This window comes from Crinia signifera, chromosome 3, assembly GCF_055691185.1.
Source record: "Crinia signifera chromosome 3, ASM5569118v1, whole genome shotgun sequence".
Classification (NCBI taxonomy): Eukaryota; Metazoa; Chordata; class Amphibia; order Anura; family Myobatrachidae; genus Crinia; species Crinia signifera.
Genome location: NC_139219.1, coordinates 243,396,537 through 243,420,986, shown reverse-complemented (window position 1 = coordinate 243,420,986; position 24,450 = coordinate 243,396,537). Strand labels below are relative to the sequence as shown.

Genomic DNA, 24,450 nt, shown 5'->3' with positions numbered 1-24,450 from the left:
AAGACAGTCATGCCACTGTTTTTTCAGTGGGCTTGGGCTCCTTACGGGCTGCGGCAGCAGAGGTTGTGGCTGTCCTAGCCCCTCTGCGTCCTCTGAAAGATGAAAATCCACCTCTGGATCTGCCACAAACACCTGAAGTGCCACCAAACGAATGGGCCATAAACTTAGGAGGAGTAGTTGAGGATGGCCGAAAAGTTGATTTTCCACCCGTGGCCTGAGATATTAACTTATCAAGTTCAGGCCCAAAAAGCATGTCACCTGCATAGGGAAGTGCCTCTATAGCCTTTTTCATTTTGGCCTCTGCTTGCTAGGACCTCAGCCAAACTGTGTATCTGGCCAGAATGTCCGAGGCTGAAACTCTGGCCCTCAGGGAGGCCACGTCTGCTGATGCTTCTCCAATATAGGTAGAAGCGTCCTTAATGCATTCTGTTAGGGACAGAAGTTCGGATCTGAGAGTGTTTTGCTCCAGGTCCGTAATCAATTGAGAGGCCCATACTTCCATAGCCCTGGCCACCCAAGAGGAGGCCAGTGCCGGGCATAAAACCACCCCAGCCGTGGTATAAATAGACTTCAAAGTGGTATCCAGACGGCGGTCTGGTGCCTCTTTTAGAGATACAGCTCCTGGAACGGGCAAGGTAGTTCTTTTAGACGGTCTAGATAAAGAAACGTGTGGGGGTAGGAGGAGTTTCCCATTTTGCCCTGGACTGAGGTAAAGGGATATAATGTCCTGATAATCAGAACTTCTTATCAGTGACTTCCCAGATAATAATTAGTGGATTGTCCAGTTCTTCTAAATCGGGAAAACATAATGGCTACTTCTGAGTGCGCCCAAAAATGGAGACCTGGGTTGGTGCCTTGGTATACTCCAAATTAAGAGTAGACCTAACCGCTCTAATTAAACCCTCAATACCCTGAGATATGTATTCTGCTGTATCGACCAGCAGGGGATCTTGTGTGACAAATTCTCCTTCCTCTATAGCTTCCTCTTCCACGTCATTGTCTGAATTTTCAGCAATGTACAAAGTGGGCATGGCTTTCCTTTTGGTGACCGGGGAGAAAGGCCTATGCTGAGAATTGCCAGCCACAGAATTCTATAAAGAATCCACTGACTGTATGAGGGATTTTGCCTATCCAGGTTCAGTGGACACCATCTTGGTAAGCTGAGACTGAAAAATCTATCTATCCTTCCTCGAAGGCTGCCAATTCTGCAGTTACAGTAGGTTGGCAAGGGTAGTTTGAAAGGCGTCCACAGGAGCCTGAGTAGCCTTTAGGGGTAAAGGGGACTGAGAAGGAGCAGGGCCCTGTGCAGCAGCATAACATGCTTCACACAATGAAACACCCTTTATGTGCTGATTGAATTGTTCCCTGCAACTCTTGCATGTGTACACTTTAAGAGCTGCCTTGGATGTAGCTTTTCCTGCCATCATGCATGTGATGGAAAACACAGTATTACCATTTACACACACACACACACACACACACACACACACACACACACACACACTCCAACAGAGATTAGGGACAGTAAGTCTTCACTGGGACCTGGGTGTCAACAAAGAGAGAGGAGCCACAACCCTCCCTATAGTGTGTGTTGTGTGTGAAATACCCTCTGACTTAGTGTCCCTGTAGTCTAGGAGGGAGCGCCTTTTAGTCTGTCCAGGATCCGGTGCACCAGGCCTACAATCTGAGTTAGGTAGGAGAGGAGTAGCGTGTCTTGCTTTCCGGCAAATGGCGGCTGCTGAGGTGAAGCTCCACCTCTCAGTAGTCTGCGCGCTTGTAATGGTGCCAATTTTTTTAATAAAATGTTGCCTGGGCAGCGCAGTATAACTGCTGACAGCTTGCCTAGTCAGTGCTGCGAGCACATGGTGTTGCAGGCTGACGTCTCTCCTGTACAACCAGCGCACCAACCTGGCCGCCTCCAAGTAAAGCGCACACTGCCCTTATCTTGCTGGCTTCCCTGGAGATGATGTGGGGGAAGTTCCTGGACCCGTAACAGAAGCCGCATGCGGCTGTGGCGGGTCCCCGGAGCGGGTGCTCCGGCAGACGGGTGCCGGAAGGAAGCCGGATGTGGTGCCAACCGGACCCCTCCAGGGTCCCTCGTAGCAGACAGACCCTAGCCGGGGACTGCCTGTCCTCATTGTATATATGTGTAACATATGTGTGTATACTCAGTATCTGATCCATTCTCCTTGCTCCTGGTGCCATTCACAAGGGTAATGACCCCTCCAATGCACAATCACACAGAAAGAAGGCACTGTGAAAAACTTCACTCACATTTAATTCAAAAGGTTAAGTCAACATTTCATGGACCGCATCCACTATAGGATAGTCCTGAGGAAGTGGATGCGGTCCACGAAACGTTGACTTAACCCTTTGAATTAAATGTGAGTGAAGTTGGGATTGTGCATTGGAGGGGTCATTACCCTTGTGAATGGCACCAGGAGCAAGGAGAATGGAATATATATATATATATATATATATATATATATATATGAATTTAGAATCAATTTGCAAGTACAAAGAACATGACTTGCGATGGTATTGATTTGGATTTTTTGATAGACTTGGTAAGGTGGAATTTGTAGGCAATATTTAAAAGAAAGTTTCTATTATTTGTACAATGCACATACTTTATGGAAATTTAAATTAACCTAGGAGATGGTTTATTAAAGGAGATGGGCTCTGGCCCATTCTTGTCGGTTCCAGTTATGCAATCTCGCATCAGGCCTTTTCTCTCACAGAGTACAACTAAGCTTATCATCCACTCACTGGTCATCTCACGGCTCGACTACTGCAATGTTCTCCTCACTGGCCTTGCTCAAACCCAACTGGCTCCTCTCCAATCTGTCCTCAACTCTGCAGCCAGGCTTATCTTCCTCTCCCGACACTATACTTCTACCACTCCCCTTCAACAAAATCTGCACTGGCTCCCATTCCCCTACAAAATCCTCTTCAAACACCTCACACTCACATACAGGACCATCTATAATTCCATTGCTCCATATATCTCTAACCTCATCTCCATTCAAACACCCTCCCGCCCTCTACGGTCAGCCGACTACTGTCGTTTCTACTCCACCCTGATCATTGCTTCCCATGTTAGAGTTCAGGACTGTGTCCGTGCTGCACCCCTTCAGTGGAACACACTCCCCGACCTTGCAAAGCTTCAAACGGGCACTGAAAACCCACCTATTCTTCAAAGCGTACACTTCCGCTGCATAAACTAGCCCTGAGGCTGGTTCTCCGACCCCCTGCCTGCTTACATCTGGCTATCAAGCCACCTCCCACTTGCTTGCACCTCAAGTAATCTGTCTGTCTCCCCTTCCTACTAGATTGTAAGCTCTTCAGAGCAGAGCCCTCTTCCCTCCTGTTGTCAAAGCCGTCTCTTCTCTTCACTTTTCACTCACAGCTCTCCCATACTCAAACACTCAGTGACCATCTTCATCCGCATACTCAACCCCATCATTAGCCACAAGTCTCTAGTAGTACGTTCATCAAGTACTCACTACTTATATTTAATCTGTAATGCGTATTGAACTCTGGCGTTCTTTACCTGTACTCTATTTTTGTTATTTATTCAATGTAATGCTAAGTTTTGTCTCCCTGTACTGTACCTTTGTACGGCTATAAAAAACACTTGTGGCACCCTATAAATAAAATAATAATAATAAAAGGAGGTTGCTTCAACATTCAGAGCTGTAAAAACCTACAAATAACTAAAATTCTGGTATTGAGTTATATACATAGTTGGATACCCTATTAGCAGCAGTACCTCTGCTAATAGGTTTGCTGGGGGCTACCCCCTATTACATCTGATGCTGGCATAATGGCACACAATCCCCATATGCAGCCCTTTAGACCGGAAATAACATATAGATCTGAATACTTATCTTTTTTTTCAGGCACGGAAAACAGGCTGTGCACTCACCATCGTCTAAAAGTTCGATGCCAGCCGTTTTATCTTATTACAAAAAATCATTGATGCTAACAGGATAACCACCCCCCCCCCCCCCCACCATTGAATTTAAAAACAAAATAGAAACACATTTAAATTAAAAATTAGCTTGACTGAAAATGACAGCAGAGCGCTGTGGTATCAACTGTACCTGTGGGTCTATTGATCTGTGCATTGGCGGTGTCCGTGCTGACTGCACTCCACTGATGCTAAAGGACTCTGATCTCGGAGGCAGGTTTGGATCAGATATCCTGTTAGCTACCTTATGCGGCATTGCAGGGGAACTCTGACGGTTGAGCCGGGATCGTTCTTCCACCTGCGCAACAGAAAAAATGTCAAATAAATGAAGAAAATTATACTCTCAGTTACGGCTTTATCATACTCTCCAAACCAGTTTATTACAATGAAATATTAAACTAATTATATAATGGACAAAAATAAAGGCCCATGTACAGTATTATTAAATAGTTAAGATAAAGGAGAAAGACAAAAGACGCGTGGGCAATTTCTAATGCATATGCCTGAATATTGACCTTCATTCTACTGGTTTGGAAAGTGGAGAAAAATCTTACTCCGTTAAAGTGAGCCTGTACCACACACACTTAGGAGCCAAACATCTGCCCCGGTTTTGTGTGGACAACAGAATACTAAGCATAAAATGTGGAGTACTGTGGAAAAAAGAAACAGTGGTGGTGACATTCTTCATGAAAAAGTGCAGGTACTCGTTGGGAACTGAAATCATTGTTAAATATAAGGTCTCATTGGAAGACTTACATGATTATAATGTATGTTCCTATACATACAGTAGACTTCTAAAATGGCTCTAGTTCGCATACCCTTCAATCTAAAGAGACTAAGGTCATCGTAGTGATTGCTAATATTGTGGTTCTCTTTCTTATGTGTGCTCCTACGTACAGTAAGTGCCTGTAGCTTTGTGGTACTATATTCAATCACGCAATGCTCCAATTTAATCACCTTACAGAAAAATTCAGATGATTACTCTGATTCAGAAGATGACTTCAATGCGATGAGTAAATAATTGTTCATTTGGGAGATTAAGTGAATCTGGGCACTGGATGTTCATTGAAATAGAAAATACAGTAAGATTTGTGTTTCTTGTGAGGCAATTTATTTAATGAAATGAAGAGCTAAACACCACAATAGATTTTTTGAACATGATCATGGACAATTACTTGCTAACAAAAATTGCTTACATGTTCTGGCAGCTGTTTTCTATGGGGGTGGTCTACAGTTAATTTTTAAAATCACTGTATAGATTAATCACTGCCATCAGCAATAATGAGATAACAAAGTAATTGCTTATTCACACAATTAATTTTAAGGCAATTTAGGCCAGGAATTGCTACATTGATTAGTGTAATAGTTTCAGAGAGAATAATCTGAGGCAATTAAAACAAGAAATAAAACCCTTGATTTCCATCAAATTAATCACAGACTAAAGGGGTGTTTAGTAGTCCAGAGTGACATAACATTGTAAGAGATAAAGTACCAGCCAATCAGCTTCTTACATGTTACATCCTGTGTTTGAAAAATTATAGTTAACCTGGGTACACACGGGTGGGGTAACCTGCATTGGAAAATGCACACACGCTTGTCAATGCTGGGTGTGCCAAACGTTGGAAGGGGGACCGACATGAGGGTCATGCTGCTCTCTCTAGCGATATCCTCCACGAAAGATGAAAGACTAATGACCGACAGGAGCGAACATAGTTAACAACACCGTGAGTACACAAGATGATATGCACAAAAATAGTTTTAACTATGCATATAGTTTATTTTATCATCTGATGTGTACACATCCTAAGAAGCTGATTGGTTTGATCTCTTCCCAAACTTTGATAAATACCCACCCTTAAAAAAATTTATATTAAAGGGGAAAAACAAACAAACTATTATAATATATATATATATATATATATATATATATATATATATATATATATATATATATATATATATACCGTATATACTCGAGTATAAGCCGACCCGAATATAAGCCGAGGTCGACCTAATTTTACAACAAAAAAACTGGTAAAACGTATTGACTCAAGTGGGACCCTTACTCGAGTATAAGCCGAGGGGGGCTTTTTCAGCATAAAACATGTTCTGAAAAAGTAGGCTTATACTCGAGTATATATGGTATATATTAGATAGATGATAAAATATCATGGGCGTATTAAAACTAAAAATATCTATGGTGAAGCAGTGTAGAGGACATACTTCATGTCCATAATCACTTTGAAAGTGACTACTGTTCTTCTAACTGAAATCTTGATTACAACACCTGTGAGTACTTGCACAGTTTCATTACTGAAAAACACAGCAGCGCAAATTGTATTGCTGGCCATGCAAACTGATCCCATTCTAAAAGAGCTTTCATCGAAGTGCCCGAGACATGCTTCTACAATCATAGACAAGAAATGGAGAAAGGCACACGAGACTCTTTAAGAGTATTGCACACAACAAACATGATCTAAGAAAGTTATTGTTAATCAGGATTCCACCACCAATAATTTCAATTCAGAAATATTAGATAACTGTGAAAAGACATACGATACTAAGAATGATCATGGCTGTATAATACCGTTAAATACCATTTTTTAGTTTTTGCAGGTTTTTTCCATTGCTCTGTAACTGGAGTTCTAAAATTCATATTAAATCCTATTTTGACCATGATTTAGGCTAACAAATGTTACGTATGTTAAATATTTGCATGAAATACCCTTACTGCAAAATAGCACTTCATTACAAGAAACAGTCCTAGAAAGTGCAGAGTGAATGGTGGGTGAGAAACGATCTGCTCATTTATTTACTCAAAAAGAAAAGGTAAAACCAAGTGCTTATAGCTACACCACTACTGGACTTTCATAAACAGGGAACATGATATTTTAGTGGGAGCTCACATTCTGGCCTTTACTGATCCTGATCGGTATAGTGATGCAATCGCTTAATTGCCCATGGGATGGTACCAAAGATCCAAGTTAGGCTAAACACAGTTGGTGCATCTACTTCTGATTACTTGTTGAGTGAAGGTGCCCATACACATACCAATTACCCAGTACTTTTTGTGCTAAAATAGCATCATTGTGCATGCGATGCTATTTTAGCACAAAAAGTACCGGGTAATCGGAACGTGTATGGGCACCTTGAGTCCTCACTATGCTTTATGGTATTTGCAAGAACACCTAAAAACAGGTCTGTAGTGGGAAGTTACTATGGGTCAGAAATAAAACCGATTATCGCCAGCATTCCTAAATTGTATTTACTGGCTTTTCTACACAACATTTTACTAAAGTTTAAGTCCGCTGCACTGTAACAGATTCCCATGGCACTGGGTCTGATGTTCTAATGGCAATGTCCTGTCCATTTGTTAAACAGATATTCATAGAAATCACTTCCTTGACAACTGCTTTGCATACTAGCTACCATTGGAACCAAGGGCATCACTTGCCCCTATGATACCTGGTGCAGTTTTGAAGGAATTGGCCTCACAGTCAATCACAGCCCAAACCCCTGTTTTTCATCATTCTGTGGGTCTGGGCTGCCCCTTTGGAGTTCTGTGGCTGCAGTGCCTGGGTGCTGCATGTCATTTTACAGTGCAGCACCCAGCTACTGTCACTGAGCAGGAAATAGCACTTTGGGGACACCCAGCGGGTGACAACAGAGTGTGGCTCGCAACCCCATTGTGACCCAAATCATTGGAACAATTAAGGACTATCATTGGCTATGATTAAGTGAACAGCTTATGCAAAGTTGGACAAAATTCAAAATCGCAATCATAAAATGTGGCCCAAGAAAAGACATGATACAACTAGCTCTGCAAGCTAAGCAAATGCAAGATAAGAGCAGCATGGGAAGGGAAGCATATGTGCCCACTATACTCCAGAAGAGAACAGTAGTATATGCGCCTGGTTTAAACCAGATATGGTGACAGTGGTACCGTAGTGATAATTGCTACAGTACATAATAAAAACTACATACAGTCTGCTTAGGTCTAAGACTGCCATTACAAAATTATAAAGTTGCACATACCATGTAAAAGGCAATGGAAACTAGACTAATACAAAATCAATTAAGTGCAAAGATATACAAACATCTGTTGCCTTCCCCTTTTAAGAACAAATGGGGATCTGCTTTATTGCTGCAAACTGAATGCAATCTTAATGTAATAATCCAAATAAGCCAGAAAAACGTAGACTCAAATACTGACAAAGTATACAAGGCTAAGCCAGAAAGTAAAGATTACTTGAGCATCCCCCCTCCCCAGCTTAATGGTTGGACAGTCTCCCTTACATGTATTCTTAGGGCACTAAGTAGTGGTTTGTGGTCCTGGTTGTTTTTGGTGATGTTATGCTTTGTTAAAATGATCCTTACAATACAAAATTCCTACAAAGGTGCAGTAAACTATTCTTTAATGCTAGAAAGTGATGTGAAAAGTTCAATAACGGACGAAGAAAGACGTCCCAGTTTTAGGTCAGAGGTTTTCTATCATCAGCTTACCGTCTGGATTATGCTCCAAGTGTTTTTAACGAAGTTCAAAGATCCTGGATGGACAACATTTAGGAAATTAGGGTGAACTGAAACTTGCAGTGAAATACTGATTCGGTGGACTGAAGGAGGGGTGTGATCAGTATCCCAATGGGGTTAGAGAATCAGTATTCCAAGGATCATGAATTCATACCCCAACCCCTCGAGGGAGCCAAGCATAACAAGGCGATTCAATGCTTGTAGCCATATATAATAAATGCTTAAATGCTGCTGATCATATGGAGACACAGACAAAATGTACTGTGTGTTTAAAAAAAAAAAAAAAATAGTTTTTGTTTACAGCCAAACCATCTTCACTTTCTGGATTACCCTCATATGTATGTCAGAAATAACATCACAAAAGTTGAACAATGAGAAACAAGCTTGAAGCTGGTGATGCAGAGGGAAATGCTGGCAAACACACCAAAGAGGGGACTAACTGATAAAGACAGCAGTTAGTAACAGATAGAAGACAGACACAGTAAAGTAAGAAGCCCATCCAAGAGAGACGTTAGGATTTGAAGATACAAATTATGGTAGGGATTTTGTTTAGTCTAAAGCCACCACAGCTGGTTATTACATGGGGACAATACCTGCTTTTAACAGCAGGTATGAAATTTTTATGTCTTGTAGAAGGCAAAGACTCCCCAGACGTACACTATTCATGCATGAACTCTCCTCTAGTGAAGTAACACTTATACACAAGGATAACCATCTCCCATGTGCCTATTTTGTCCTTCACAGTGGCATGTTAAATGGCTCATGCATGTAAATTTTGGTAAAGAAGTTAAACCTCTCATGACCTTGGAATATCCCGTGTCCCTGGCTGGACTACATCCTTGTGAGCGGGACCCTTTAAGGGAGGTTACTGATTTCCTCCCTGGTTCATTCCCTTGTGAGTTCACTTGGAGTAAGAATCTCACTTCATCATCTAGAGATTGCACTTCACTCTGTGTTGCTTGTGACCAGGGCCCTGATTTGGAAATCTGAATTGAAGGCAATATCATGGGTGGAGCTAAGTTGTCCATTTTCACACGACCTGATGCTTGCAGGTTCTGAGAATTTGGCCTAGTTGAGGGCTGCCAACTAGAAGATGCATCTTTGGTTACCAGGGGCACCTGCTGCTCGGTAACAGAAGTGTGCTGCTGCTTAGCTGGAAGAACAGGCGAATTACTAAGAGATCGTTGTTGAACCTGGGAGTGGGATCACACAAAATTATACTATTACAACACAACATCAAAAACTCACAATGACAAATTAGATTATTTAATGGAGCATACACGTCACATTCCTGTATGATATCAACACAGAACGTATGTGTAGGTTCATTCTCTTCAGATATCTCATTCTTATCAATGTTTTCTTGCAACTCGTGTTTGACTTTTCTATACAACACGAAAATAATGTCAAAAGAAAAATCCTTACACATCATACCCTCCGTTTCTAATGAATGAACCCAACACATTCAGGCTCTTATATGCTATGTAACATTTGGCTGACTATAAATCGGGTGCATTCTCGAAATGTCGGTACTGCAAACCATTGGTACGGTCATGGAACACACTACCTTATAATGCACAAGTAATGTCCCAACCTACACAGCAGCCATTCCCAACCCTGGTTTTCACGGCACATTCATGCTGGATACACACTTAAAGATATATCTGCAGAACATTTGATCTGTGGATATATCTCTCAATGGATTAGGCAGTGTGTTCTCCATATACACTGCTCGACCAGTCATAACTAACATCAGAACAAGTTAGGCACATTACATGTGCCAGCCCAGTTGAGTGGCCAATCACTATCGGCTCTTGCAGTAGGTATACAGGTGGTTGGTGGACCACCTGTACGAAGAACACGATGCATCAATAGGTCTTTAGAGATATTGGCCATCAGCTGTGTTGCACAGCCAACACAATGTATCTGTTGTCGTTCACAGACAAACCATTGGTACCAGTGATTTACTGGTCATTCAACTAAACAGCAGTGGTATCGTCCAGTGTGAATGCGGCATAACAGTACAAGTTTTAACAATATCCATGCTTGGGCACAGGAGATGTAATAAGTACCTCAGTTATTTGGATTTAACCATCTGTGCTGAAAGCCTGGATATCACAAAAACCTGCATTTTTAACGAGGACATAGGGGACATAGGTTGGGAATGGCTGATATAAGGGATAACAGTTGTGGAGGCTGAAATCAACACCAGTATTTCACATGGTGTTTATGTACTAAAGTATATAACCATTTGTTATACATGTGGAAAATGTTATTGGCAGATATTGTTTGTAATTGCTGTGTTCTATGTGTATAGTACTTATAGATTATGCAACATTAAAGAAAAATCTGCAGTTTTATATTGAAAGCATTCGCAAGTTTACCACAGTATGTGTATTATGTAACAACATTAGAAACGCGAACAAAACGCCTTACTATGACTATACGTCAGGCAGTAAACAGTAGCCTCAGCTGATTTCACATAAAGAATGGAATGATGATAGTTATGGGTTTAAAATGTATAAAACATAAGCACAAATTTGGAGCTTTAAAACTGAAGCACATAATATAAAACAATAAAGGGTTTGGGGCGCAAAACACTAATTGGAAATAGAATTTTTAATAAGTCTGGACATAAAATAAGTCTCCTACATGGAACAGACTACACCACATGCCTTGTAATCAACATTATGTTTTAAGTGAATAAATGAGAATTACCTGTACATGTCCTGCATGTTGCATACATTTACTTTAGTGATCACACAAAAAAAAAAACTCCACTTCAAGACTCAATAAATGTGGGAACCTCTGGCCCAAACCTAAAAGCATCCCTCTGCAGCCATACCTCTTTCGCCCATGCTGGTTTCTCTGCAGGGTTCAAGCCCTCTTTGTAATGATACAGTGGCTTCTTATCTGGTGGTCTCTGCTCCTGTTGCCTCTGCTGCTGCTGTTGCTGCTGAAGAGAAACCAAGTAGTCTCGCTCCTGTTGCAGTTGTCTTTGAAGCCTTTCTGCTTGTCTTTGTTCTTCTAGCTGTTTGCGCTTATACTCCTATTGGAGAGAGGACACCAGTGTAAGTTATTGGTCTGTGATCGCTTCTCTAAATCATGGAAGAAGCTATACAGAGACACAGTAATGCATTGGAGATTCATAGTTCAACATAAGGTGATAACACTAGCACGATTATGAAAAGTAATGCAATTGTGTAGTAACCGTGCACACCCACTGGCAGCTGCACAACTTCTCAAACTACATGTTAGTGACCAGCGGTTCTGTCTATGTCATGAAGTTTATCCAATAAATGCAAGGTAGTACAGGCAACACCTAAGGGGAAATATGATATGCTATGGGCAACCAATCATAATCTACTTATTTATTTAGCACCTTCTAGAAGATAATACATAGTATCTGATGGGATGTTGCAACCGGCAAACCAATGTGAAACAGAAATTCCATCTTAGTAAATCCCCCCCCTAGCGTCAGTTGCAGCAATAATTAGTAAACATCTTCAGGGATCTCAAAATATCACCTAAAGCACCTTGAGAAATTTATAGAGAAAGATCTGACAGAGAATCTCACATTTAAACCAGTATTAACCATAGAATATTCTAAGCGCCTACTTCTATTTTTTTACACTAGAGGGTGGGCAAAATATGGCCTGGTGGCAATATACATGCATCTGGGTCACAGACTACGTATTACAACCCAGAACCACTTCTCCTGAACACTTCAGTTCAGGAGATTATTGAAAAATAGGTATTGTGATTCCAACATTTTGGGTTGTGAAAAATAAAATGCCTTTCTAGAAAAATCACGACTCTTGGAGTCCTTACATTAGGGGAAGTGATGCAGCTGCTGCACAACCCATTTCCTCTGCTGGAGCCTTGGGTGGCTGACGGCACAGGCCCTGAAGACATAGTATATACAGCAATACAAGTATAATATACAAGGGCATCACCAGAGACATCATGGCTCTACTGCAAATCCTCACTCACACTTACTCTGCCTTACATAAGTGAGAATGACCAGTTTATGTGGCCCCTTGGGAGTCTTCAACAGCACATTGGCTACTGTATATGCATGTTAAAGCCATTGTACATGACCGGCACAATGGCACACTCCATTATTATTAAAACACCATTATAGAGAAATCAGGAAATTACTGTACGTAGCGCAGGCATTTTTTACTTAACATATATACATCATACAGTGAGTTAAGCATTTGCTAACATGCAAGGGTCATGCAACACGTCATGAGAAAGATGGATAGCAAACACTAGGTGTCGTGCACAAACACATGATGGAGTAGACATGCTGGTATGAGTCACATATCATTACCAGAAGCAGGGCTTGTTCCTGCAATAATTGCTGCTGCAAGATCTCTAACTGCCTCTGCTCTTCCTCTAGCTGCCGCCTGATGTACTCCTGGCAGGGACAGTATTAGAAAAAGAGAGAGAAGGGAGAAGTCTAGATATTAGGGAAATAGAACACTAAATACCACAGGAACAGAGCAGAAATTGTACAAATTAGTAAAGAACTAATCAAAGACCTAAACTGAATTGTAAAGAACAATGCAGTATAAGATTTTAGTAGAACAAGTCGATACTACAATTTTTTCTTTGTTGGTTCTCAGATTACCTTTGCTGTTGGAGACCTTGCTCCTTATACTATCTGTGGCTTCTTGATTACTTCCATGCCATGAAAATGCCCCATCAAATGCAGCCCTTTCCTTAAATTATTGCTTGGCTGCAGAACTGTCATGTCAGGCCAGGTACCCACTGACAATGCATTAGAGGTCATTAATGCTGGTGATTAGCTCATTATGCAATACCGCTGGTAACATTGGTTGGGAGTATGGTGACACTAGAATTTACTACGAAAGCATGCCAGTAAGGCCAGCAGGTGCAAGGCCTTACCATCAAAAACACTGTGTGGGGGTGAAAAAAAAAAAAAAAAAGACTTATTCATGCCACACCAACTGCAAAGTGAACAAATAAATGCCCTTACTGTGATCTATACCAAATCCATGTTTAAGTTAAAGAATTTTGAGGATTAAAATTTTTGAAATTGATCCCTTATAGCAGGATAAGGTAAAATGGTTAGCAAAAAAGGAAACACACAGGTCCTTCAAAATCAACACACTATTGACCTAAACAACAACAACAACAAAAATGCATGAGAGAGTGTGAGACCTGTTATTCCATTCAGTTTGTGCCATACTTTGTGAAATTGGATTCTTTTACTGTACACTTTACATGACAAAAAGCTGCAAAAAAAATTTGGTATTGAAGACCAAATGTCCCTAAATGCTCCCCAATAGGCCTGAATGTCTGTGTCTACTAATATAAACACATGGCCATATATGTCTGTCAAAACAGTGACCTCACCCAGAGCAGAACGCATAATACACAAATGAATGAACATTTGAATGATCAATTTGCCTCATCTGATTGGACCATATGAGACTACCGGTCACAGCTTGTTGTCTCTTCTCACTTCCAATCATGTCTCTGGGCCTTTAGCTACACTATATACTGAGCTTGTACACTGGGCTTAGCACAATTTAAACTTCATTATTAGAAAGTGCATATTAATTTGGGAATTAACTTATCACTGACATGAGGCAAATTGGTTTGACATCTATATATAATCTGGTGCCAGAGTTGATTAATAGTATGTATCCTATATATTGTAAGCTTGCGAGCAGGACTATGTCTATCTGTGATTACCCAGTTTGTCTTACCACTATTTATTTCAATTGCAATGGAATATGCTGCGCTACATAAGAAACTAAATAAAATATCCAAGATTTATTATTGTTTGATTATTATCAATTAACATTGGTCTTCATTAATGCTTATCAATTGTTTTCATATGGGAATTGTGCAATTTTTCTTCTGAGGAGGTCACTTCCGGTCAGGCACATATGAAGTGCCTTGGTGTTTAGACTTTATGGGGGTTATTCTAGTTCATTCTTTCTGACAAAATCCTTCTTAGATGGACAAAACCATGTGCACTGCGGGTGGGGCAGATGTAACTTGTGCAGAGAGAATTAGATTTGGGTGGGGTTTTTCTTCAAAGTGAGATCTATATTGCAGTGTAAAATAAAGCAGTCAGTATTTTCCCTGCACAGAAACCAAATAACTCACCCAAATCTAATTCTATCTGCACATGTTACATCTGCCCCCCTGCAGTGCACATGGTTTTGTCCATCTAAGAAGGATTTTGTCAGAAAGAATGAACTAGAATAAACCCCTATGTGCATTGATACCACCTCTCCAACATGTATGAAGGAGAGCTTGATCAGAAGATAGCACACAGATATGCCAGACAATGTAAAAAGGGTCAGTAGCACTGACTGTTCCTACACATGCAGCTATTTGGACAGCTGCAGGTGTAGCTGCCCCACCACCACAGCAGTGACAGCTGCAGGTGTTGCTGCCCCACCACAGCAGTGACAGCTGCAGGTGTTGCTGCCCCACCACCACAGCAGTGACATTTGTTTCCTTGGCTGTGGTAGCTGCCAGAGTCCGGGCTGCACAGGGGATCTTGAGGGGGTAGAGTTTTCACTTCCCCCACTCAGGCAGCATACACAAATCTTAGACTTCAAGTGTATACTGGTATTTGCTGTTCAACACACAACACCATATACTTACCGTCAATGGTTGAAAGACTATGGCACTAGATTGCAGCTTCTCAAAAATTGGGGCAAAAACAGCAAGTAATAGCTCTGCTTGTATTACAAGAAGTGACATTGCCAGAAGAGAAGTGACCGATGGTGGGGGTTTGCGCGAACCCCAGGAGTGAACGCCTTTGCGAACACCCTGGCGAGTGTATAACTCGCCAATGTGATGGACAGGCAGGGGGTGGATGCAGGGGACCAACCCAGCGTTTTATGGGCGTCCCCACAAAAAAGGCAGGCGTGCCCGTAGAAACGATGGGTGTACCCCTGCGAACACATCCATAATTAGAAGCTTTACTAAATGTACCCCTATATATTTAACATTAAAACACAAGGTTGTTTTTATGTCAGACCAATATTACACTATCTCTGTTACATGGGTAACTTTGGAACTGATACAAACTGCTCAGGTCCAACAGTAAATATTGTAACACACACACACACATCATAATTTTGTCGGGGTTTGATTGCACCTTTTTCATGCTATGCATCTTCAATGTAAAGTTGTGCTGAGGCTCCTAATTTAATATTTGTTATACAGTGTAACCCTTTGAGTGCCAACATTGCTGTGAGAGATTCTCAAAATATCCGCTAAAAATGTCAGTGGTGCACACAGCGATTTTTTTTTTTTTTTTTACTGAACTTCAATGAATTCACTTGGCTGTATTTGCATTTATTTATACTGAAAGAACAGTCGCTGTGAGCAATGGTGGCATTTTTAGTGGATATTTTGAGGCTCTCACAGCAATGTTGGCATTCAAAGGGTTAAAACTCAGTCGGCACCTTGTATGCTAAGGAAATCCCCAGTATAATTGCATATCTTTTTCATTCACATTATTAATATATCTGTCCACCAATGCAGCCATTCAGTCATCCAATGCATCTTACTGTTAAATGCCCATAATTGTACCCTATATTTAAGTTGTGTTGTAACGTATAATTATGTTTGTAAAATTAGTATTTATCCAATATTCGACTTAAAATAGGAGCCGCATCTCTGCTTCGGTCAAACGATCCCCATCCCCATGTCCTGTTCTCGGTTTTTCACAACTACATTACATTTAAAGTAGCATATTTAGTACTAGAGATGGTAAAACGTGTTCTAGACTGGTCCTCAAATCAGTGGTTATATTGTAAAACTTTGCGCTCTACTTCCATATTTTAAATTGATTCCAAACAAGACGTTTGACATGTCCAAACATTTTACAGATACCCTGAGTATTATTGTAATTTTTTTGGTGTGAACTCAAAAATGTCCACTTTAGAAATAACTATTTCCAATGAAAAACTTTAAAATGTAGGCATTTAAGCTCAACCAGGCAACAGGTTTTGCATAACTGTAATATTTTGTTTGAACAAAGTACTGAATCTCAAATTCAGCCACTGCAATCTAATCTGCCCAAAAAATACAGATCACACGGCAAAAAGTCATCGCCAAATTGTAGCAAATTTCAAATCTTTTTAAATACAGTAATCTGATTTATGACAAAGGCAGAGGTGCACAACTTTATGTAATCTGCTAGCTAGTTAGTGCTTTTGCCTAAGGCCTTACCTATTACTATCCTGCTGTAGTTTAGGGTCATCAGCAAATTTGGACGCCTTACATCTGGTGCAATGCACAGTGTCATTTTTAAAAAGAATGAAAAGATGGAGGCCCATTTGTGATCTCTGTCATATATATGTATACATAGAGTACTCTAGGATGAGAGGAGCAGAATGACAGCCACTGGATGATGGGAGGATGGAGCTGCTGTGGATGCCCACATAACTCAGCCCCCCCCCCCCCAACTTACACCAATGCCTTTTGTACATGACTAAATATGTAACATTTCTAAATACTCCTTGGTTTTCCAACGTTCAAATTGTTCTCTCTACCCATGTACTTATACCTAAGACTATGTGATTTCTTGTTATGCACCAGGCTGTTACCATGAAACAGCACTGAAGTGGACCTATTAAGTATCTAAATACATATCATATTTCCATATAAATGCTGACATTGTTAAGCTGGGACAGGTTTTATAAAAGCAGATTAGCATAATAAAGTTATTTGGTACTTGTGTATTATCTGGGCGCCCGATTTTTTTTTCATCGCACCTTAAAATCGCGTTGTATCGCATACAATCATATTGCATGCGATGCGACGCGATTTTTATATGTACAGGCACCCAGATGCCTGTTTTATATGTGAAATGGCCCCCCAGACCCCATTTTTAATTGTATACCCACCCTGATGGCTAAATGCCCCCATTGTTAACGCCACCCCACTATCAACGCCAACCCGAAGCTTAGCGAGCACAACGAGCCCGCGAGGGGCGGCTGTACGCGTCCTCCGACCTTTTCATACCCCCACTATCCACGTCGGCGTGGAGTTGATTTTATATAGTGTGGCGAGCGCAGCGAGGGGACGCAAATTACATGTGAAGTAATACGCGTCCGCTCGCCACACTTCGGGCTCGGTGGCTCGCTGCTCTCACCACACTATATAAAATCAACTCCACGCCGACGTGGATAGTGGGGGTATGAAAAGATTGGAGGCCGCGTACCGCCGCCCCTCAAGGGCTCGCTACGCTTCGGGTTGGCGTTGATAGTGGAGTGGCGTTGACAATGGGGGGCATTTAGCCATCAGGGTGGGTATACAATTAAAAATGGGGTCTGGGGGGCCATTTCACATATGAAACCGGCATCTGTGTGCCTGTACATATAAAAATGGGGGCATTTAGCCAAAATCGTATCGCGTCGCATTGTATACCATACAATAGCATACAATAGCATACAATGAGACGCGATTTTCTCTTCAAGGGAATTTCAAGGGAAATCGCGTCAAATCGCATGCTTAAGGTACTGGCATACAATTTCAACATCGGGCGCCCAGATAATACACAAGTACCAGTTATTTCTTACAATATATTTTGGAAGTACACATCTCAATCATTCCTTGAAATAAATGTACCCATGACAAGTCAGACTCACAGTGCTAAAATTTGCTGGGGGTTTTTTGCTTTCTTTTACACAACATAAATTGCTGAACGTCATTACCATAACAAACAAGTGAACAACACCTGGGCAAGAAGCAGTTTTCACCTTGTTTGGGTGTAAGTGCACAGAGTCCCATAGTCAACAAGTAACATTTAATGCAGTATCTTTGTCTGCTGCTAAAGATAATTTCTTGCTATTTTTCCTCCTTTATAAATAGAACTAAACTTGCAAATATCAGCGTTTGGAGCACACTGGCACCCCTGTTTAGGATGCACTTATTGAATCATACAAAAGATTCAAAGGGAGGAAATACAAAAGGTGGGAGAAGGCTTGATGATGTAGTTCTTGGAAAACATGGCTGGTGCAGTCACATTATCATGAACAACCATTTCAGCATACATAGACTGACAGGAATCACTAGTGGTTTACTGAGGTGAGTAAACATTGGTGGATCCATCTAACTTGTCCACTTCGAAGTGTGAAAGGTCCACATTAAACTTAGGTATTTTTGGGTGGCTGTTAACCTGCTGCTAGATCTGCTGGAACTTAGAGATGACAACATCTCTATGTGAACCTGATCTGCCTCTTTGGTCGCTTTAGCGCAGGGCTGGGCAACACCGGCCCTCCAGATGTTGATGAACTACATATCCCAGCATGCCTTGCATCAGTTTCAGCATGGCCACATAGCAAAACTAATGCAAAGCATCCTGGGATGTGTAGTTCACTAACATCTGGAGGGCTGGTGTTGCCCAGCCCTGCTTTAGCGTGACCGTGATTGCATAACCCAGGAAGGTCCTGGGTTCAACCATGGTCACAACCAGGGACATAGTCCTGGGCAGTGGCGCCCAGAGAGGGGGTACTATTTATGCAGGCCCAGGTCTGATGGGGGTCCCAGTGGGGGTCTGTTACCTGGCAGCAGCAGCTGCTGCAGCTCTTCTTAATCCAGCTCATGCGGTTGTGTGCAGAGTGGCAGTGTGGCTAGGGAGGTGCTTAAAGTACTATTTATTCTGTTATGTTATGCTAAGGATGCATGGCCATGCCTCCCACAATTAGACCACACTCCATAAAATGTACCTCGGCCCAGCCAGGCTCTCTACTGCCCTGGTCCAGAGACACAATCAGATAGACACTTACACCAAGCCAGGACCTGCATTAACCTGGTAATATCCTAGATCAGAAGTTGGTGTGAAAGGGGTATTGGGAACAGTTCTCATGTGGACTATCTGAAGCAGGTTATAAATATTTCTGCTAACTCATGTATCTTCAGTGCCTTGTCTTTTTAAACAAAATGTAGTGCTTTTCTACCTACTTGCCAGTTTCATTTCAGCAAAGCTTTTAGATAAGACTAGAGGGTTGAAATAGGACTCTCCAATTAATTTAGGCCAATACGGACAGCCTCTGAAGTTTGAACTCATTCTATCATTAGGAGAAGTATAGTAGCCACATATAACATGGTGGACAGACCTTCTCATGCTCAGCTCGTCTTCGTTCTTCTTCTCTCCGCATCTGTTCCTCATACCGCCGCCGTTGGTCTCTCTCCTGCTGTTTTCGCATCTCTTTTTCTCGTCTTTGTTGCTTTAAAAAAATATAATTGCCAAAATATAAAAACCATGAATTGAAGCACCTTCAGAATTAATACAAACTAACACTGCCCAGTCACGTAGCTTGTCTTGGTTGTTCTACGTTTATAGCATTTTGTAATACAGTGTTGCATTATACCCTGTAGCTTTTTCTAAATAAATGTCTTTAATTTTCCAAAAGTAACTAAAAATCTCAACATAAATATACAGTATAGCTTTATAAGAGGGGGACATTTTTAAAGGAAATTTCAGTTATAATTACATGGACTATGCAGGTCATCTTCTCGGAAATAAAACAAAACAACTGAAATTCCTAAAACAGCCACAATGATATAGGATTCATTTTTGGTAACATTCTTTAGCTAATTGTTCTTAAATCGCATGTGATTGGCACAGTATCCAATGCATTCTCTACATACAGTAGTTTAACTACTCTACATTAAGGTGCATATAAATTAGACAATGACATGCACAATTATATGTGCTCCGCAGGCTGTTAGTGATGTTGTGCATCATCAGTATATGCTCTTAGTAGATCTCTTGTCGTGCCCGGTTTAGGCAGGTGTGTATGCACTTGCCAATGCCCGCTTCCATGCTGGGTCCCGTCGCTCACCATATTGCAATGGTTATCATCCAATATATTTAATTTAAGATGACTTGCAAAAAGGAGTATTTACTGTAATAGTAGCAACCATCCAATATGCAATAAGATGACTGCAAGCAGGTGCTGCTTTTTTCTGTGGCCTATTCCTTTTCATGGTGTTCTAAGTACTTTTCAGTTGAAAAAGTCTACCAAACTACAGAGTATACATACCCACTAGGAGTTAAACTATTTGGGCTATTTTTCCAATTTAGGACAATAACCATTCACTTCTCTAGCCCATTTATTTCAATGGAGTTGAGTAATTACATGAAAAAACCTCACCGGAAAAAATGGCAAAATTTACCAATCATAAAGGGACATTCTCGGATACAACCTGTGATTGGCAGAGAATTACCACATTCTATGGAATCATTCTGATTTCATTTAGTTTTACTTCCAGTGGATAAAAATAAAACTTTTTCTTGTTTATAACAAATATGGACATTCATTGCTATAGGTTAGATGAAGGCCAGTATTCAATGCTCCCGATTCACCTTTTTTTCGGCAAAATCGGGCGGTTTTCACTCCTTGTGGTGAATCTTTTTCACTGAAAGTACCATTTCACTGATTCACCCTATTCAATGTTCACTGTTCGCCGAAAGCGTACAGTGAATGCCGGCCAGTTCTCAGTTTCATGCTCGCTGCAAGTTGCTGGTGTATTTCAATGGGCTTGCAGCACATGAATATATATTTAATTTTTTATTTATTTTGCACATTCACCAGCAGGGGGCCAAGAGCAGCTCATTATATATTCACTTCACACTGCTCCCGCTCATTACATATGCACGAGCGGGAGCAGTGCAGCGGCTCCCTACCCATGTCCCTACCCGGCTCCCTACCCGTATCTTTGATCAATGTACAGTGTCATGTCCCACGAAGTATGTGTCTTCATACGCTGTTCAGTTACTGTCATGTTATTATTACAAAGCTTTGCATCTTGTGAAAATTGTCCTTCCTTGTTCCTGTAGGGCTCTGATGTCATTAGCCCCGCCTTCTTCCCATCTCTATCTCATTGTATGTCTGCCATCTTAACCTTCAGTTGATTCCTGTTGAGCTCTGGCAAATTATTATCTTTTCACCTACTGTTTTGTGCATTATTACAAGAATATCAGCTTGAAATAAACCCTCATCTGGATTCTTCACACATGCCTCTTCAGTTGAGTTGACACTGTCTGACAAAGTCTCCTGGTGTAAGTACTGGTTCACTATAGACATACACAGATGAACTGTCTTAAAGGCCTTACATTTACAGCCTGGTTATTGAGTCAGAACAGTGAAAAGATAGTTTATAAACTGCCAGATATACCAGCAAGCCAGCTGCAGCTTCTGCAGATACAAAGAAAGTAACTAGTTTGCCTGCAGTGTGAGGAGAAATTATCAGTGTTTTGCAGCCACACAGACAGCTACATCACACAGATTATTCTAGCAAGCTACTGTACAAACTCACTCCAGTGTTATTCAGCTAAATTCTAACTGTGTGCTACTGTATCATGGCTGAAGGGCACACTGTGCAGCCTGTTCAAGATGAACACTATCTACAATCAGAACAAGTTATGGATCTCAACTTACAGTCTAAACGCCCTGTTAAGCCTACATGGAAGGTTAAAGAGAATCTTGAAGGTAGGAAACATGAACTTTCTGCCCATATCCTAAACTTATGGCAAAAACTACAAAGTCACATGTCCACCATCTCTCAGCATGATTGTGATGTCTCACCACTAGAGGGAGCCCTAGGTCAGCTTTGTTCAGTATATGAACTTTACACAGTGAAATGTCAAGAATATGTTCATGTTTTGAAAACGCTTAATACTCACGATGCATTAAAGGAATTGCAAGGCTTCAATAATCTCAATTTAGATCGAGACAGTTTAGTATATGAAGTTAAGTCTAACACAGCAGCCAGAATCGCACAATTATTGGAAACATCATCACGCATTTCTGTGTCCACCAGGCATTCAAAGCAATCATCTAAGTCACGAAGTTCAAAATATTCCATGCTTAGTGAACAACTTGTAAAGGCACGTGCAGAAGTAGAAACTGCTAAAATACAAGCCGACTTTGCAAAAAGAAAGGCAGAAATGCAAGCTGAAATGGAAGCCAGAGCAGCACGCGAAAAGGCTGAGATGGAAGCCAGAGCAGCGCATGGAAAGGCGGAAATGGAAGCCAGAGCAGCGCATGGAAAGGCGGAAATAGAAGCTCTGGAGAAACAATGTGAACATGCCACAGCAATGGCACGTTTAAAGATTTTAGAACAAGCTGCCAGTGTAAGTGAAAGAGACAGCATCAATTTAAGTGAAGTGGATGCAGAGGATCCTCTTAAACGCACAAGAGACTACGTCCTAAGCCAGAACAGTGAACCCCTGATTGCTGAAAACATTCCTAACAGGGCAGAACAAAGGGACTCAGATCATTATTCAACAAACCATGTCCAAGGTCAGTACAATGCACACACCACAGTGCACCAAGGTCCAATGCCTCAAGAAGCTCCATATACAAATGTATGGTCGCAAACCAATATGCCAGTAAGTCACCAGATCCCTGGTAACCACACAGTTTCATATGCAGCGAGACCTATGGACTTTAAACCAGCTCCTAGGCTAAATGCCTATGCACCCCCATATCTCCCTATGTCTCTTACCCAGAACACTATAAACAATACGAACAACCAAACTCAGCAGCCAGCATTTTCTTGCCCAAAGTCAGAGAAAACAGACATGTCAGACTTCGCAAGATACATGGTTCGCCGTGAACTTATTAAGACTGGCCTCACTAAGTTTGATGATCAGCCTGAGAACTACAGAGGTTGGAAATGTGCCTTCAGGACCGCAATTAGTGACCTTGGCATTACTGCTTCTGAAGAACTAGATCTGCTGGTCACATGGCTTGGCCCACAGTCCACAGAACGTGTCAAGCGACTCAGATCCGTCCACATCGCTAATCCTGCGGCAGGCCTCATTGCTGCCTGGGAAAGGCTAGAAAGGAGCTTTGGAAGTCCTGAAGCCATAGAGAATGCCTTGTTCAAACGGCTGCAGAATTTCCCAAAAATATCCGGCAAGGACAATGAGAAATTTCAAGAGCTCAGTGACCTACTCTTTGAACTCCTGCTGGCCAAGGCTGATACTCACTTACCTGGCCTCAGTTACCTGGACACAGCTCATGGGGTAAACCCAATAGTTTCCAAGCTGCCGTACGGAATTCAAGAAAGGTGGACTACACTTGGGTCAAGATACAAAAGGGAAAATCAAGTCTCCTTTCCCCCATTTTCCTACTTCTGCGAGTTTGTCAAGAACATTGCAGAATCCAAGAATGACCCAAGCTTCTTCTATAGTGAGCCAAATCATCCTGGTTCGCTTTCCCCCAAGTATGATAGCCCACGTTCTAACTACAAGAACCATAGGGCGTCAGTGTCAGTGAATAAGACAGAAATCCTTTCCACACCAACATCAGCTCCTGACCAGAGCAACCAAGGTGAAGTGATCGAAAACCCTAATCGTCTGTGTCCCATACATAAGAAGCCACACCCCCTCAAGAAATGCATTGGCTTCAGAAAGAAACCACTCCAGGAACGCCTGGAACTTCTAAAGAAGTTTGGGGTATGTTACAGATGTTGTGCTTCCACTGAACATTTTGCTAAGGACTGTAAAACTGCTATTAAATGCACAGAATGTGACTGTGAGGACCACGTGCAGGCACTTCACCCATCTCAACTGAATCCTACACCACCCGCACATCTCCCTCCTATGCCAAGGCATGGCGGGGAGATTACAGATCAAACGGCAGGTCCCGCTACTATATCTTCTTCATGCACTAAAGTTTGTGGGGAAGGTCTTTGTGACAAATCTTGTGCAAAGATATGTCTAGTCAATGTATACCCCAAGGGACAGCCAGAGAAGACTCTAAAGGTTTACACCATCTTGGATGACCAGAGCAATCAGTCACTCGCAAGTCCAGAACTCTTTGATCTGTTAAAATTAGAAGGAGATATTTATCCTTACACTTTGGGTACCTGTAGTGGAATTACGGAGGAATCTGGAAGAAGAGCCAGTGGACTGGTTGTAGCATCTC

At 41.5% G+C, this 24,450-nt stretch overlaps 1 protein-coding gene across 16 annotated transcripts in view; it reads right to left on the bottom strand.

The window, feature by feature from the left end:
* The window catches only part of TNIK (TRAF2 and NCK interacting kinase), a 275,815-nt gene that overhangs the window by 58,077 nt on the left and 193,288 nt on the right, over positions 1–24,450 (bottom strand). For 8 of the 16 annotated variants that reach the window (XM_083177758.1, XM_083177755.1, XM_083177756.1 and 5 more), the window contains exons 13-17: positions 19,627–19,737; positions 12,840–12,926; positions 11,349–11,552; positions 9,307–9,696; positions 4,107–4,271 (exon numbers count right to left, since the gene is read on the bottom strand). In XM_083177758.1, the coding sequence (XP_083033884.1) occupies positions 4,107–4,271; positions 9,307–9,696; positions 11,349–11,552; positions 12,840–12,926; positions 19,627–19,737 (957 nt within the window). The remainder of the gene's footprint in view (positions 1–4,106; positions 4,272–9,306; positions 9,697–11,348; positions 11,553–12,839; positions 12,927–19,626; positions 19,738–24,450) is intronic. The other 8 variants (XM_083177766.1, XM_083177768.1, XM_083177769.1 and 5 more) reach the window with 4 other exon arrangements.